Genomic DNA, 16,274 nt, shown 5'->3' on the forward strand with positions numbered 1-16,274 from the left:
AACCAACATGCTGGATCTCTGTTTAGTTGTCACTGTGTTAACCACAACCAACATGCTGGATCTCTGTTTAGTTGTTACTGTGTTAACCACAACCAACATGCTGGATCTCTGTTTAGTTGTCACTGTGTTAACCACAACCAACATGCTGGATCTCTGTTTAGTTGTCACTGTGTTAACCACAACCAACATGTTGGATCTCTGTTTAGTTGTCACTGTGTTAACCACAACCAACATGCTGGATCTCTGTTAAGTTGTCACTGTGTTAACCACAACCAACATGCTGGATCTCTGTTTAGTTGTCACTGTGTTAACCACAACCAACATGCTGGATCTCTGTTTAGTTGTCACTGTGTTAACCACAACCAACATGCTGGATCTCTGTTTAGTTGTCACTGTGTTAACCACAACCAACATGCTGGATCTCTGTTTAGTTGCCACTGTGTTAACCACAACCAACATGCTGGATCTCTGTTTAGGGGTCACTGCTCTAAAATGAGTCTCTCTTGGAAGAGAGAGGAGGAGGGCCCTGCCTCTAAAAGGAGTGTCTCTGGGGAACATGGCACCAAATCTAAGAGGTGAGATTAGTTTTGTAAAGAATTTATCAAGAGTTTATATCCAAAACACTATATCCACCATTTCTTCTCATTTGTGTTTTTTTCTTCAGAAATTAAGGCTTATGGGTGTGTAAAATATTACTGTTCTAAGATTTAAAATTCATAGATTTTAGCTTATGACATTTTACTGAGAACATCACAGCAAGATGACACAAATATTGTTGCAGTCTCTAGATTCTGCATTCATAGATTCTCACACTTCATTTGCGTTATAGAGCCCCACAGTGGAGGTGTCATAATACCCATAACACCTAGCGGTCAAACAGGGAAATGGTTCCAATAGTTTTATAGAGCCCCACAGTGGAGGTGTTATAATACCCATAACACCTTGTGTTCAAACAGGGAAATGTTCCAATAGTTTTATAGAGCCTGTGCCTTCTTCAGGGTGATGTCATCAATACTTGAACCAGGTTATGTAGACAAACAGTGCAATTAGTGCAACTAATGACAATAGAGAGGGGTGTGTCATAATGATTAAGTTAATTAGAATGAATTGAGTGAAACTGTTAAAAAAACAATAGTTTCTGGCATATTGAATATATCAGGCTATTGTTATCATATAGAAACATAACTGATAATTGTACATAACATTAGTGTCAACATACATTATTGTTTTATTCAATTTCACATATTTAATTGTTTCCTATTTCAATAAAAACATTTGTTCCATGTAATGTTTTGGTTCAACCATAATGCATAATGAGCATCATCAACAGGGGATCATAATGGATGTACTCTGATAAGCTGTAGAAAGAATATATCCATTTAAAACAGTGAACTGTTCATAAGGGCCTGAGATCAAAGTCAATATTCAGACCACTAGGGGTCCATGTTTTTAGACAGGATCTCCAGTAAGCCTCCCTTTGTAGTAGTAGGATCTCCATGTTACCTCCTCTCCTTGGTAGAGCAACATGCTCAATGCCTGTGTATTTGAGGGAGGAGATTGGATGGTTAGCTTCAACAAAGTGAGCTGCTATTGGACAGTCAATGTTCTTACACCTGATTGAGCTGCTGTGTTCAGCTATGCGTTGTTTTAATTGTCTTTTCGTTTGTCCTACGTAGGCTTTCCCACATGAACAGGTGATGAGATAGATTACTCCCTTGGTGTTGCATGAGATGATCCCTCTAACAGGGATTTTTCTACTTGTATGTTGATGTCTGAAGATGGATGTTTTTATAGTGCTATTGCTCTGTGCGCATGAGCCACGTTTGTAGTTCCCATTTGGGATGGGTGTCAAGAGTGTCTGAGTGGGCTCAGAGGGCAGGTCAGATCTCACCAAACTATCTACAATATTGTGACCACGCTTATAGACCACCAGTGGGGGTTCCCTATAGACCACCAGTGGGGTTCCTTATAGACCACTAGTGGGGGTTCCTTATAGACCACCAGTGGGGGTTCCTTATAGACCACCAGTGGGGTTCCTTATAGACCACCAGTGGGGGTTCCTTATAGACCACCAGTGGGGTTCCTTATAGACCACAGTGGGGTTCTTACAGACCACCAGTGGGGGTTCCTTATAGACCACCAGTGGGGTTCCTTATAGACCACTAGTGGGGGTTCCTTATAGACCACCAGTGGGGGTTCCTTATAGACCACCAGTGGGGGTTCCTTAAAGACCACCAGTGGAGGTTCCTTGAAGAGGTGTGTGTTTATTTTTGTCTGATTGTAGAATATTCCAGTGCTTTTCCAGTATTGCTATCTATCAGAATACTTGGTGTACTTGGTGCAAAAGACGGTTGTTTTTCTTCTTTGGTTGAGTTTTTAGCAATTCCTCTGTTGGTTGTTTAGATATTTTCACCATTGCTGCATCAAGAGTTCTGTCCTTTTAGCCTCTCATTTTGAATTTATCTGTAAATTCTTAGCATTGCTGTCAAAATCCAAACATGTTTCTACCGTACAGTTTTCCCATAGGGAATTATAGAAACACTTAAAATAAGGGATGTGTTTCGTATAGGGTGGGGTGGCGCGGCGGTCCTTGTGGGCAATATTTGTCATCAAAGTATGTCATTCTCTGGATTTATGGTGCTTTCAAGACAACTGGGAAATGTGAACTGGGAAGTTCTAATGATGACGTCAGTGATCTTCAGGTTGGAGCTCTAGAAAGAGGCTGAGATCCCCACTTGGAATTTCGAGTTGGATGACCGTTCAAACCGTATTTTCTCAGTCGGAGCTAGTTTTTTTCAGAGTTTCTAGTTGTCCTGAACTCACTGAAGTCTGATATTTCCCAGGTTCCAGTTGTTTTGAACGTTGCAGAAGTCATGCTGGATTCACAGCATGGCCAATGTATTCAACCTTTTCTGTCCCTTGGTGTTGCATGTGAATGTTTATCCTTTTAAGTTTGGAAAAGAGACCCTTAATTAACCTCTTGACGGTCGCCTAGGATAGGGGGCGCTACAGCGATTTTTGAAAAAAAAATGTGCCCATTTTAAACAGCCTCCTACTCAAACTCAGAAGCTAGGATATGCATATAATTAATACTTGTGGATAGAAAACACCCTAAAGTTTCTAAAACTGTTTGATTGGTGTCTGTGAGTATAACAGAACTCATATGGCAGTCAAAACCCCAAGACCGATCGTAACAGGATGTGGAATTCTGAATTGCGGACTCAACTTCATCACTTTGCCTATAAATCACACCGTGAGCAATGGTTCATTGAGCACTTCCTATTGCTTCCACTAGATGTCCCCAGTCTTTACAAAGTGGTTTGAGTCTCCTACTGTGAAAACTGACAGAATGAGAGGCTGTGGAAAGTGGTCACATGAGGAGGGCCGTCACCATTATGACGCCGGCGCCCCTGGCTACCCTCCCCTTTCGAAACGTTTAGAAAGACAATGCAATCGTCCCTCTTGAATCTTATTGGAGCTCTGGTTGAAAAAGGCCCTAAAGATTTATGTTATACAACGTTTGACATGTTTGAACAAACCTAAATAAAAAAAAATAGCATTTTATTGAAAGAGGAGTCCCGCGTGGCCGACGGAACTTTTGGAGCAGCCTTCAGAACGCGCTAACAAGAACAAGCTATTGGGACGTAAAGGATTAACTTTTTCAAACGAAAATACATTTGTTGTGGACCTGGGATTCCTGGAAGTGCTTTCTGATGAAGATAATCAAAGGTAAGGGATTATTGACAATGGTATACAAGAGTAGATTTGATATGCGATTGTTCCAAGATGGCGCTGACCTGTAACGGTAGCCTATTTTTCTGAGTATCGCATCCCCTTTTATCGCAAAGTGTGATTACCCAGTAAAGTTATTTTTAAATCTGGCATTACAGGTGCTTTCAAGAGATATTCATCTATAAATCCTAGAATGACAATATTACATTTTAAAAATGTTTTCGAATAGTAATTTAGTAAATTGTAGCGCTGTTCACCGGATGCATTTGAGGGAAAATTGTTAGTCAACGTCACGCGCCGATGTAAAATGCTGTTTTTATATATAAATATGAACTTTATCGAACAAAAGAATGCATGTATTGTGTAACATGATGTCCTAGGAGTGTCATCTGATTAAGATTGTCAAAGGTTAGTGCTGCATTTAGCTGTTTTTTGGTTATTTGTGATGCATGTGGTTGGTCGGAAAATGCTATGTGGCTACTTTTACGATATACTCCTCTAACATAATCTAATGTTTTGCTTTTGCTGTAAAGCCTTTTTGAAATCAGACAACGTGGTTCGATTCAGGAGAGGTGTATCTATAAAACGATATAACCTAGTCCTATATTTGAAAAAAATATATAGTACATTTTGTTATGCTAATGGCGATAGGATTTTTCGCTGGATGTCCGTCCCGCATACGGGACGGAGCCCGCCCAGAGGTTAACTTCTCAGGGCTGCCTGGGACGCTACCATCCCACCCACGGTTCACACTATTCAACAGCCTGTGAAATGTCAGGGCGCCAAATTCAAAACAACAAAATGTCCTAATTCAAGGTTCTCAAACATATGACTATTTTACACCCTTTTAAAGATACACTTCTCCTTAATGTAACCACGTTGTCCCATTTCAAAAAGGCTTTACAGCATAAGCATAAAGTTAGATTATTTTAGGACAGTGAAAACACAAGAAAAACCACACAGCCATTTTCCAAGCAGGAGAGGGGTCACAAAAATCATAAATTCAGCTAGAATTATGCACTAACCTTTGATGATCTTCATCAGATGACACTCCTAGGACTCAATGTTAGACAATACATGTATGTTTTGTTCGATAAAGTTCATATTTATATCCAAAAACAGCATTTTACATTGGCGCGTGATGTTCAGAAAATATTTTGCCTCCAATACTGCCGGTGAATCAGCACAACAATTTACAAAAATACTCATCATAAACGTTGATAAAATATTAAACTGTTATTCAAGGAATTATAGATGAACATCTCCTTTATGCAACCGCTGTGACAGATTTCAAAAAAGCTTCATGGGGAAAGCACACTTTGCAATAATCTGAGTACAGCGCTCAGAAAAAGACATCAAGCAATACAGGTACCCGCCATTTTGGAGTCATCTAAAATCGCATTCGAAATATTCACTTAAATATTCACTTAAATTTGATCTCAAATCCAAAATGGAGTATAATTTAAAAAATGTTAGCTTCACTGTCCAAATACATATGAAGGGGACAGTATATTATACTTCATCAGAAGGCACTTCCAGGTTCCCAGGTCCACAATAAATGTTGTTTTGTTCGATAAAGTCCATAATTTATGTCCAAATACCTCGTTGTTTGCGCGTTCAGTAAGCTACTCCAAATGTAGAAAGCGCGCCAAAATGTCACGACAAAAAGTACAAAAAAGTTCTATTTACGTTCGTTGAAACATGTCAAACGTTGTATAGCATCAATCTTTAGGGTCTTTTTAACTTAGAACTTCAATAATATTCCAACCGGACGATTCCAATGTCTTGAAAAACGTTATGGAACACAGCTACCTCATCACGTGAATGTGCGTCACAAAACCCATGTCATTTTCTGAGTCACCTAATTCCAGGTCCTCTTGTTCGCTCTGTGTTCACCGCAAAAGCCTGAAACTAGGTTCTAAAGACTGTTGATATCTAGTGGAAGCCTTAGGAAGTGCAAAATTAACCCTAAGTCACTGTGTGTTAGATAGGCAATGACTTGAAAAGACTACATGCATCAGATTTCCCACTTCCTGGTTGTATTTTTCTCAGGTTTTTGCCTGCCATATGATTTCTGTTATACTCACAGACATCATTCAAACAGTTTTAGAAACTTCAGAGTGTTTTCTATCCAAATATACTAATAATATGCATATCCTACCTTCTGAGCCCTAGTAGCAGGCAGTTTTATTTGGGCACATTTTTCATCTGAAATCGAAAATACTGCCCCCTATACCTTGACAGGTTAAACACAGAATTGGACCAGTCCAATCAAAGCCATGGTAGATATAACGTGATTTGACAATTGTATCTGTGGCCAATGACCTTGAGCCTTTTGGATGGGCACTTCTAATGTAACTCTATGGCAGCACCCAATGGGCTTGAATTTTTGAGCTCTCCCTGTAGATTTTGCGGTGACGTAGTGTCTCCATGAGTGACAGAACACTGAGCCAATCAAGGCGCAACTACAGAACATTACCAACCCCTACGCTCAGTATTTTCCTCTGGCTGCCCCACCACCACAGAAAGCACTGAGCTAGGCTGAAACACCTGCATTTAGGAGCTGCCTAACTCAAGACAACAAAAAAAGCATGTTTGTATGCAGCTTTATTATTATTTGTTTTACATTGTTTGCAAACTAATATGTGACACGTATTAACTAGGCAAGTCAGTACAAATTCTTATTTACAATGACGCCTACCCCGGCCAAACCCGGATGACGCTGGGCCAATTGTGCGCCTCCCTATGGGACTCCAAATCACGGACGGATTCGAACCAGGTACTGGCAGTGTGTTAGACAACTGTGCCAGTCGGGTGCCAATGTATATTGTATGTTGACTTTGACATGTTGTGGCTTTCGGATTTACAATATAAAAGAATATAAATCTGAAGACTTGTATTTCACTTACCAGTCTAATGTAACGTTAGCAGGTAACGTTAGCGTCCTCTCCTTTAGCTGTTGTCAAAAAAATGTATGCAAGATTATCGTCAAAAATCTCTATACTTGGACATTGATTTAGCTCTCCAGTATTAGTAGCCATATTGTAAGTTCAAAATTTGCAAAACACTTCGTTTTCATAACTTTTATAACTCACAGATATGCGTAACGCGCTTCGCCATATACTTGCATAAATGGCCAAAAGGAACTAGCCTCCTGGCGCGCAAGCAAGCAATTGGTGTGGGATAGGTGAGGCAGGTTTGAGACTGATTTAATGAATTTACAAGAAAAATACACTTTATTTCTCAGCTGCCTCACCTACGTCTTTATGTGAATAAATATTTCCCATAGATGGCAGCATAAGACCACAAAGCATCAGTTATAGGCTACAAGCAGCAATATGATTGACATAAAATAGCATGCAACCCCAAACTATATGTCCCATGATTTTCTAAAATGGTCACTCATTACTTTAGGTAGCTATATATCTCGTATTTGGGCTGTGTTGCTTTTGGGAGAGCAAATAAACAGTGACTATAGCAGGTATTGAACCCCGGGTAAATAATCACTAGTCAGAACCTCAACCTTAGCATTGAGATTAGGATGCATTATAAAAAATCATTTTAAATATCTGATATTGTGAGTAAACAACCTCGGAATAGAAAAGACAAGACTGCATCTTCCATCCTGCCAATAAATGACATCGTACAACCCTCGTGGTTAGAAAATTACCTCAACATGCCCCTCGAGAAGGCAGAGTGCACGTCCTGAACCACAGATACTGTAGTTTCGAAATGGGACTAGAAATAAGAACTACAATTCTCAGAACTTACACTTCCTGGTTGAAATGTTCTCAGGTTTTTGCCTGCCATATGAGTTCTGTTATACTCACAGACACCATTCAAACAGTTTTAGAAACTTCAGAGTGTTTTCTATCCAAATCTACTAATAATATGCATATTCTATTTCCTGGGCAAGAGTAGTAACCAGTTTAAATTGGGTACGTTTTTCATCCGGCCGTGAAAATACTTCCCCCTAGCCCCAAGAAGTTAAATAATTGTTATATATTTTGTCAACGTTTATGATGAGTATTTTTGTAAATTGATGTGCACATTCACCGGAAGTTTTGGTGGGAGTACATTTTCTGAACATCACGTGCCAATGTAAAATGCTGTTTTTGGATATAAATATGAACTTTATCGAACAAAACATACATGTATTGTGTACCATAATGTCCTAGGAGTGTCATCTGATGAAGATCGTCAAAGGTTAGTGCTTCATTTAGCTGTGTTTTGGGTTTTATTGACACATGTCTTCGCTTGGAAAATGGCTGTGTGATTATTTTTGTCTATGTACTCTCCTAACATAATCTAATCTTTTGCTTTCGCTGTAAAGCCTTTTTGAAATCAGACAATGTGGTTACATCAAGGAGAAGTGTATCTTTAAAATGGTGTAAAATAGTCATATATTTGAGAAATTGAAATTATTAGATTTTTGCGCTAGCGTCCCACGTAGCCCATAGAAGTTAAACAGTTTTAGAAATGTCAGAGTGTTTTCTATCCAATACTACCATGCATATGCATATCCTAGCTTCTGGACCTGAGTAACAGGCAGTTTACTTTGGGCACGTTTGTCATCGAAACTTCAAAATTCTGCCCCCTACCCTAAAAGCTAATTCATGAACGTTTCTGAAAGTGATATATAGCGTTTTGTAATGAAACTCTTCTTATGTTTCCCCATCTGAGCTCAGAGTAGATGAGAGATGTAATGTTTGTATCTGTTGTGTTGAAGACCAATCAAGCAGGAGAGACCAGCCTCCCCTGTACCCAGCTGTGTGTCCATGAAGAGTGACCTGTCTATGATTCAACCTATAGAGTTTAGAGAGGGAGACTTTTCTACTGAACAAAGGTAAGAAGAACTCATGGGTCATGGTCAGTGAGTTAAACAACACTGTCTCTAGTCATTTCTCCTCTCCCATTTTCCCATTTCTTTTTGTTGTTTTCTAAATCCATAGGCTAATCCTTTAGTCCATTTTCATAGTCCTAAAACAATATTAAACAAACACAACGTTCCCTCCCTGTGTGTGTGTGTGTGTGTGTGTTTGCGCACTCCCTGGATGAAGAGATATAATCTCTATCCTGATTGCCTAGTCACTTTTACCCCTACCTACATGTACATATTACCTCAATTACCTAAACTACCTGGTACCCCTGCACATTGACTCAGTACTGGTACTCCTTATAGTCTCATTATTACCTCAACTACCTGGTACCCCTGCATATTGACTCAGTACTGGTACTCCGTATAGCCTGATCTCTGAGAGTGAGACAGAAATATACTATTATTGTGTAAAACCTAGCAGTACTACTGATTTCTCTGATAATGAGACAGATATATATTATTACTGTGTTAAACCTAGCAGTACTACTGATTTCTCTGAGAGGCAGATATATATTAATACTGTGTAAAACCTAGCAGTACTACTGATTTCTCTGAGAGTGAGGCAGATATATATTATTACTGTATTAAACCTAGCAGTACTACTGATTTCTCTGAGAGGCAGATATATAATATTACTGTGTTAAACCTAGCAGTACTACTGATTTCTCTGAGAGGCAGATATATATTATTACTGTGTTAAACCTAGCAGTACTACTGATTTCTCTGAGAGGCAGATATATATTATTACTGTATTAAACCTAACAGTACTACTGATTTCTCTGAGAGGCAGATATATATTATTACTGTGTTAAACCTAGCAATACTATTGATTTCTCTGAGAGTGAGGCAGATATATATTATTACTGTATTAAACCTAGCAGTACTACTGATTTCTCTGAGAGTGAGGCAGATATACGTAAAGCATTTTGAAAATAAAAACATTTGACTCTGAAATGAAAACATCAAATGATACATTATAAACATATACATGTCTGTCATTGAAAAATTGCATGCCATGATTAGGGAGTTAAAAAACACCTATCTCATTTATAATTTCTTTAAACAATAAAAGTTAACATATGAATGTTTCTGAAAGTGATATCTAGAATTTTGTAATGAAACTCATCTTATGTTTCCCCATCTGAGATCAGAGTAGATGAGAGATGTAATGTTTGTCTCTGTTGTGTTGAAGTCCAATCAAGCAGGAGAGACCAGCCTCCCCTGTACCCAGCTGTGTGTCCATGAAGAGTGACCTGTCTATGATTCATCCTATATCCTTTAGAGAGGGAGATGTTTCTACTGAACAAAGGTAAGAAGAACTCATGGGTCATGGTCAGTGAGTTAAACAACACTGTCTCTAGTCATTTCTCCTCTCCCATTTTCACATTTCATTTGGTTGTTTTCATAATCCATAGGCTAATACTTTAGTCCATTTATATAGTCCTAAAACAACATTAAACAAACACAACGTTTCCTCCACGTGTGTGTGTGTGTGTGTGTGTGTGTGTGTGTGTGTGTGTGTGTGTGTGTGTGTGTGTGTGTGTGTGTGTGTGTGTGTGTGTACTCCCTGGATGAGGAGATGTAATCTCATGTTTTGTCCACAGAAACCAACAGGAGAGATCAGAGTCAGAGATTCTCAGTGGTCAGTCTTCCCAGAGTCATCAAACAGACCTGGACTCTATATTCAGTGTATGTGAACCTGTTATGTACATTTGTTTTAGTTTACCTCAAGTAAAGTTGATGTGTCAATCATTCATTAATGTGTTAATGAGAAAGCATTTATTCTCTTGCTTAACTTATTTACTTGATTTATTTCAGTTGCTTGAAGAGAAAATTATGACATTTGTGAAGAACGAGCTGAAGATGTTCAAGAGGATTCTTGGTCCTGAACTCCCAGAAGGATTTGAGAGTCAGAAGCAGGATGAGGAAGTGGTGGATGCTGAAGATGAGAAGCAGGAGAGCAGTGCCAGAGAGGGGGCTCTGAAGATCACACTGCACGTCCTGAGGAAAATGAACCAGAAGGAGCTTGCTGACACACTGGAGAAATGTAAGATCTGTCTGCCTCATGTTGAATGCTGTTTTATAACATTTAAAAGCTGTAGCTAAAGTAGCTGTGAAACACAATGATATTGTAGCAGCCTTAACACAACACCTAGTGACTACATCAAGTAGCAGCAGGGATGTGTTGTGTTGATTAATTTAGAGAGCGAGAGAGAGAGAGACAACATTAATAATACCATCAATAATACCAATAATAATATAATCAGTCACACCAGTCTGTAATGCATTATGAAAACATTTACACATTTATACAGTCAGTTAAGAGAATAAATGATTATAATTTAAAATTTTATAACAGTCCTACAATACTGTAGGCATTAAAACAGACGTAATATTAATATCCTCTGTGTTATTTCTTCATTCAGATGAGCTTGCTGTGATTTGCCAACGTGAACTCAAATCTAATCTAAAGAAGAAGTTTCAATGTGTATTTGAGGGGATCGCTAAACAAGGAAACCCAACACTTCTCAATAAGATCTACACAGAGCTCTACATCACAGAGGGTGGAACAGGACAGGTCAATAATGAACATGAGCTGAGACAGATTGAGACAACAACCAGGAAACAAGCAAGACCAGAGACTGCAGTCAAATGTAACGACATCTTCAAACCCTTAACTGGACAAGACAAACTCATCAGAACTGTGCTGACAAAGGGAGTCGCTGGCATTGGAAAAACAGTCTCTGTGCAGAAGTTCATTCTGGACTGGGCTGAAGGCAAAGCAAATCAGGATGTTCAATTTGTATTTTCATTCCCTTTTCGGGAGCTGAATTTGATGAAAGGGGACAAACACACTTTCATTGAACTCCTCAATCACTTCTCAATGGAAACCAAACAATCAAGAATTTCCAACTACAACAAGTACAAAGTTCTGTTCATCTTTGATGGTCTGGATGAGTGCCGACTGCCCCTAGACTTCCAGAAGAACAAGATCTGTTGTGACGTCACAGAGTCAACCTCAGTGGATGTTCTGCTGACAAATCTCATCAAGGGAAATCTGCTTCCCTCTGCTCTCCTCTGGATAACTACCCGACCTGCAGCAGCCAATAGGATCCCTTCAGGGTGTGTTGACCAGGTGACAGAGGTACGAGGGTTCAATGACCCACAGAAGGAGGAGTACTTCAGAAAGAGATTCAGTGATGAGGACCTGGCCAGCAGAATCATCTCACACATAAAGACATCAAGGAGCCTCCACATCATGTGCCACATTCCAGTCTTCTGTTGGATTTCTGCAACAGTCCTCGAACACATGCTGAAACATAAGACAGAAGAGATGCCCAAGACTCTGACTGAGATGTACACACACCTTGTGGTGTTTCATACCAAACACAAGAATGAAAAGTATCTTGGGAAAGAAGAGACAGGTCCACACTGGAATAAAGAGCCCATTCTGTCACTGGGAAAACTGGCTTTTCAACAGCTAGTGAAGGGCAATCTGATTTTCTATGAAAAAGACCTGAAAGAGGCTGGCATTGATGTCAATGAAGCCTCTGTGTACTCAGGATTGTGCACACAGATCTTTAAAGAGGAATGTGTTCTGTACCAAGACAAGGTGTACTGCTTCGTTCATCTGAGCATTCAGGAATTTCTGGCTGCTGTGTATGTGTTCCTCTCATTCATCAACAACAATGAGAATCTCATGGACAAACAGCAAACAACGTCCAGTATCTTTTCTCTGCTGTACAGAGACAAGTCTGAAGTTACTGTCTACAAGAGTGCTGTGGATAAAGCCTTACAAAGTGAGATGGGAAACCTGGACCTGTTCCTCCGCTTCCTTCTGGGACTCTCACTGGAGTCCAATCAGAAGCACTTACGAGGTCTACTGACAAAGACAAGAAGTAGCTCAAAGACCCATGAAAAAACAGTAAAGTACATCAAGGAGAAGATCAGGGAGAATCCCTCTCCAGAGAGGAGCATCAATCTGTTCCACTGTCTGAATGAACTGAATGACCATTCTCTAGTGGAGGAGATCCAAAGCTACCTGAGATCAGGAAGTCTCTCAGAACCCAATCTGTCACCTGCACAGTGGTCAGCTCTGGTCTTTGTGTTGCTGACTTCAGAAAAGGAGCTTGATGTGTTTGACCTGAAGAAATTCTCCAGATCAGAGGAAGGTCTTCTGAGGCTGCTGCCAGTGGTCAAAGCCTCCAGAGCTGCTCTGTGAGTAAATAAAATGACATATAAGAAGTATTCATCAGGAAGAAATATTATGTTTAGTGAAAAATATGTATTATAATATGTATATTGAAAAACATATTGAATAAATGCATTGATGGAAGATGAATCTATATGTTGTTTGGGAATATGAACCAAATGCATCTACCGCTGTCCTTCTATACTACTGGTGTTAAATTAACGGTGTGTTTGTGAAGTCATGATGATCTCGTTGCAGACTGTCAGGCTGTGGAGTCACAAAGAAAGGCTGTGCTTCTCTGGTCTCAGCTCTGGAGTCAAACCCCTCACACCTGAGAGAGCTGGAGCTGAGTAACAATGACCTGAAGGATTCAGGAGTGAAGCTGCTCTCTGCTGGACTGGAGGATCCACACTGCAGACTGGAGACTCTGAGGTCAGTATTCCTGTAGTTGGTCAACAAGTTATAACTGTTTACCAGACACACATAGTCCACACCATATGTGTTTGGACAGTGAAGCTTATAGTTTTAAATGTGGTGCTATGCTCCAGCATTTTGGATTTGAGATAGAATGTTTCATATTAGGTGACAGTACAGAATGTCACCTTTTATTTGAGGGTATTTTCATACATAGCTGTGTTACTGTTAAGAAAGGAAAGCACTTTATGTATTTAGTTCTCCTATTTGAAAAAGTTGTACATATTAAGGACAAATTCACTTATATTGTATTAAAGTTGTCATAAGTTTAGTATTTGGTCCCATATTCCATGCCTGCAATGATTACATCAAGCTTGTGATTCTACTAACTTGTTGAATTAATTTTCAGTTTGTTTTGGTTGTAATTTTGGATGATGTTTTTCCGAATAGAAACTGAATGGTGAATAATGTCCTGTCATTTTGGAGTCACTTCGCTTGTATTGTCAGTAAGAATAGAAGATGTTTCTGAACACTTCTACATTCATGTGGATGCTACCATGATTATGAATAATCATGAATGAATCATTAATGATGATGAATGAGAAATTTACAGAGGCACAAAGATCAGACCCCCTCTGTTATTGGTGTTATTCTGTATACTTCTGGCCCTTCTTTGGACACTGTGTTAACTAACCTCTAGACGAGCTTCAATGCCATACAACTCTCCTTCCGTGGCCTCCAACTGCTCTTAAATACAAGTAAAACTAAATGCATGCTCTTCAACCGATCGCTGCCTGCACCTGCCCGCCTGTCCAGCATCACTACTCTGGACGGTTCTGACTTAGAATACGTGGACAACTACAAATACCTAGGTGTCTGGTTAGACTGTAAACTCTCCTTCCAGACTCACTATAAGCATCTCCAATCCAAAATTAAATCTAGAATTGGCTTCCTATTTCGCAACATAGCATCCTTCACTCATGCGGCCAAACATACCCTTATAAAACTGACCATCCTACCGATACTCGACTTCGGCGATGTCATTTACAAAATAGCCTCCAAATACCCTACTCAATAAATTGGATGCAGTCTATCACAGTGCCATCTGTTTTGTCACCAAAGCCCCATATACAGTGGGGGAAAAAAGTATTTGATCCCCTGCTGATTTTGTACGTTTGCCCACTGACAAAGAAAGGATCAGTCTATAATTTTAACCTCTATGGGCTAGGTGGGACGCTAGCGTGCCACCCGTGGTGCACTCCATCAACAGCAGGTGCATTTCAAGAGCGGCAAATTTGAATCCAAATAAATGTCAAAATTCAAATTTAAAAAAATACAACTATTTTACACCATTTGAAAGATAAACATCTCCTTAATCTAACCACGTTTTACGATTTCAAAAAGGTTTTACGGCGAAAGCATAAATTTAGAGTATGTTAGGACAGTACATTTACAAGAGTTGTGTGTAATGTTTTGTCAAGTCAAAGACAGGGTCACCAAAACCATAAAACCAGCTAAAATGATGCACTAACCTTTACAATCTCCATCAGATGACACTCCTAGGACATTATGTTAGACATTGCATACATTTTTAGTTCTATCAAGTTCATATTTATATCCAAAAACAGCGTTTTACTATGGCATTGATGTTGAGGAAATCGTTTCCCTCCAATAACCGGCAGTCAAGTCAGCGTCACAAATTAAATAATTAAAATTAGAAAACATTGGTAAAATATTATATTGTCATTTAAAGAATTATAGATTTACATCTCTTGAACGCAATCAACTTGCCAGATTTAAAAATAACCTTACTGGGAAATCACACTTTGCAATAATCTGAGCACTGCGCCCAGAAAAATACGCGTTGCGATACAGACTAGACGTCATGTTGGGGAGATCTAAAATCGAAAATACTATGTAAATAATCCATTACCTTTGATTCTCTTCATCAGATGTCACTTCCAGGTATCACAGGTCCATAACGAATGTAGTTTTGTTCAAAAAAGCTCATCATTTATGTCCAAAAATCTCCGTCTTGTTAGCACATGATCTAAGCCAGCCGGACTTCTCGTCATGAACGAGGGGAAAAAATATATTTCCGTTCGTTCAAACATGTCAAACGTTGTATAGCATAAATCATTAGGGCCTTTTTTAACCAGAACATGAATAATATTCAAGGTGGACGAATGCATACTCTTTTATAACGTATTGGAACGAGGGTACCCAACATGAACTCGCGCGCCAGGTGTCTAATGGGACATCATCGTTCCATGGCTCTTGTTCGGTCAGTTCTCCCTCCAGAAGACTCAAAACACTTTGTAAAGGCTGGTGACATCTAGTGGAAGCAATAGGAAGTGCCAAAATATTCCTCAGCCCCTGTGTTTTTCAATGGGATAGGTTTAAAGTCAACTCAACTCGCTGTGTTTGGAGGAGGAGGAATGCTGCCTATGACCCCAAGTACACCATCTCTACCATCAAACATGGAGGTGGAAACATTATGCTAAAGGGGTGTTTTTCTGCTAAGGGGACAGGACAACTTCACTGCATCAAAGGGACGATGGACGGGGCCATGTACCGTCAAATCTTGGGTGAGAACCTCCTTCCCTCAGCCAGGGCATTGAAAATGCGTCGTGGATGGGTATTCCAGCATGACAATGACCCAAAACACACGGCCAAGGCAACAAAGGAGTGGCTCAAGAAGAAGCACATTAAGGTCCTGGAGTGGCCTAGCCAGTCTCCAGACCTTAATCCCATAGAAAATCTGTGGAGGGAGCTGAAGGTTTCGAGTTGCCAAACGTCAGCCTCGAAACCTTAATGACTTGGGAATCTTTCTGATTGAGAGGGGGTCAAATACTTATTTCCCTCATTAAAATGCAAATAATTGTATAACATTTTTAACATGTGTATTTTCTGGATTTTTTTGCTGTTATTCTGTCTCTCACTGTTCAAATAAACCTACCATTAAAATTATAGACTGATCATTTCTTTGTAAGTGGGCAAACGTACAAAATCAGCAGGGGATCAAATACTTTTTTCCCCCACTGTACTACCCACCAC

General features: G+C 39.6%; 1 protein-coding gene across 1 annotated transcript in view; it reads left to right on the forward strand.

Moving 5' to 3' along the window:
- The window catches only part of LOC123741774 (NLR family CARD domain-containing protein 3-like), a 20,757-nt gene extending 7,909 nt beyond the window's left edge, over positions 1-12,848 (forward strand). Inside the window, exons 3-7 of the mRNA XM_045715981.1 lie at positions 477-575; positions 8,462-8,578; positions 10,216-10,300; positions 10,430-10,658; positions 11,038-12,848. Of these exons, the coding sequence (XP_045571937.1) occupies positions 493-575; positions 8,462-8,578; positions 10,216-10,300; positions 10,430-10,658; positions 11,038-12,833 (2,310 nt within the window). The 5' untranslated portion in view covers positions 477-492 and the 3' untranslated portion in view covers positions 12,834-12,848. The remainder of the gene's footprint in view (positions 1-476; positions 576-8,461; positions 8,579-10,215; positions 10,301-10,429; positions 10,659-11,037) is intronic.
- Positions 12,849-16,274: the final 3,426 nt, after the last annotated feature.

Source organism: Salmo salar, chromosome ssa03 (assembly GCF_905237065.1).
Source record: "Salmo salar chromosome ssa03, Ssal_v3.1, whole genome shotgun sequence".
NCBI classification, from domain to species: domain Eukaryota; kingdom Metazoa; phylum Chordata; class Actinopteri; order Salmoniformes; family Salmonidae; genus Salmo; species Salmo salar.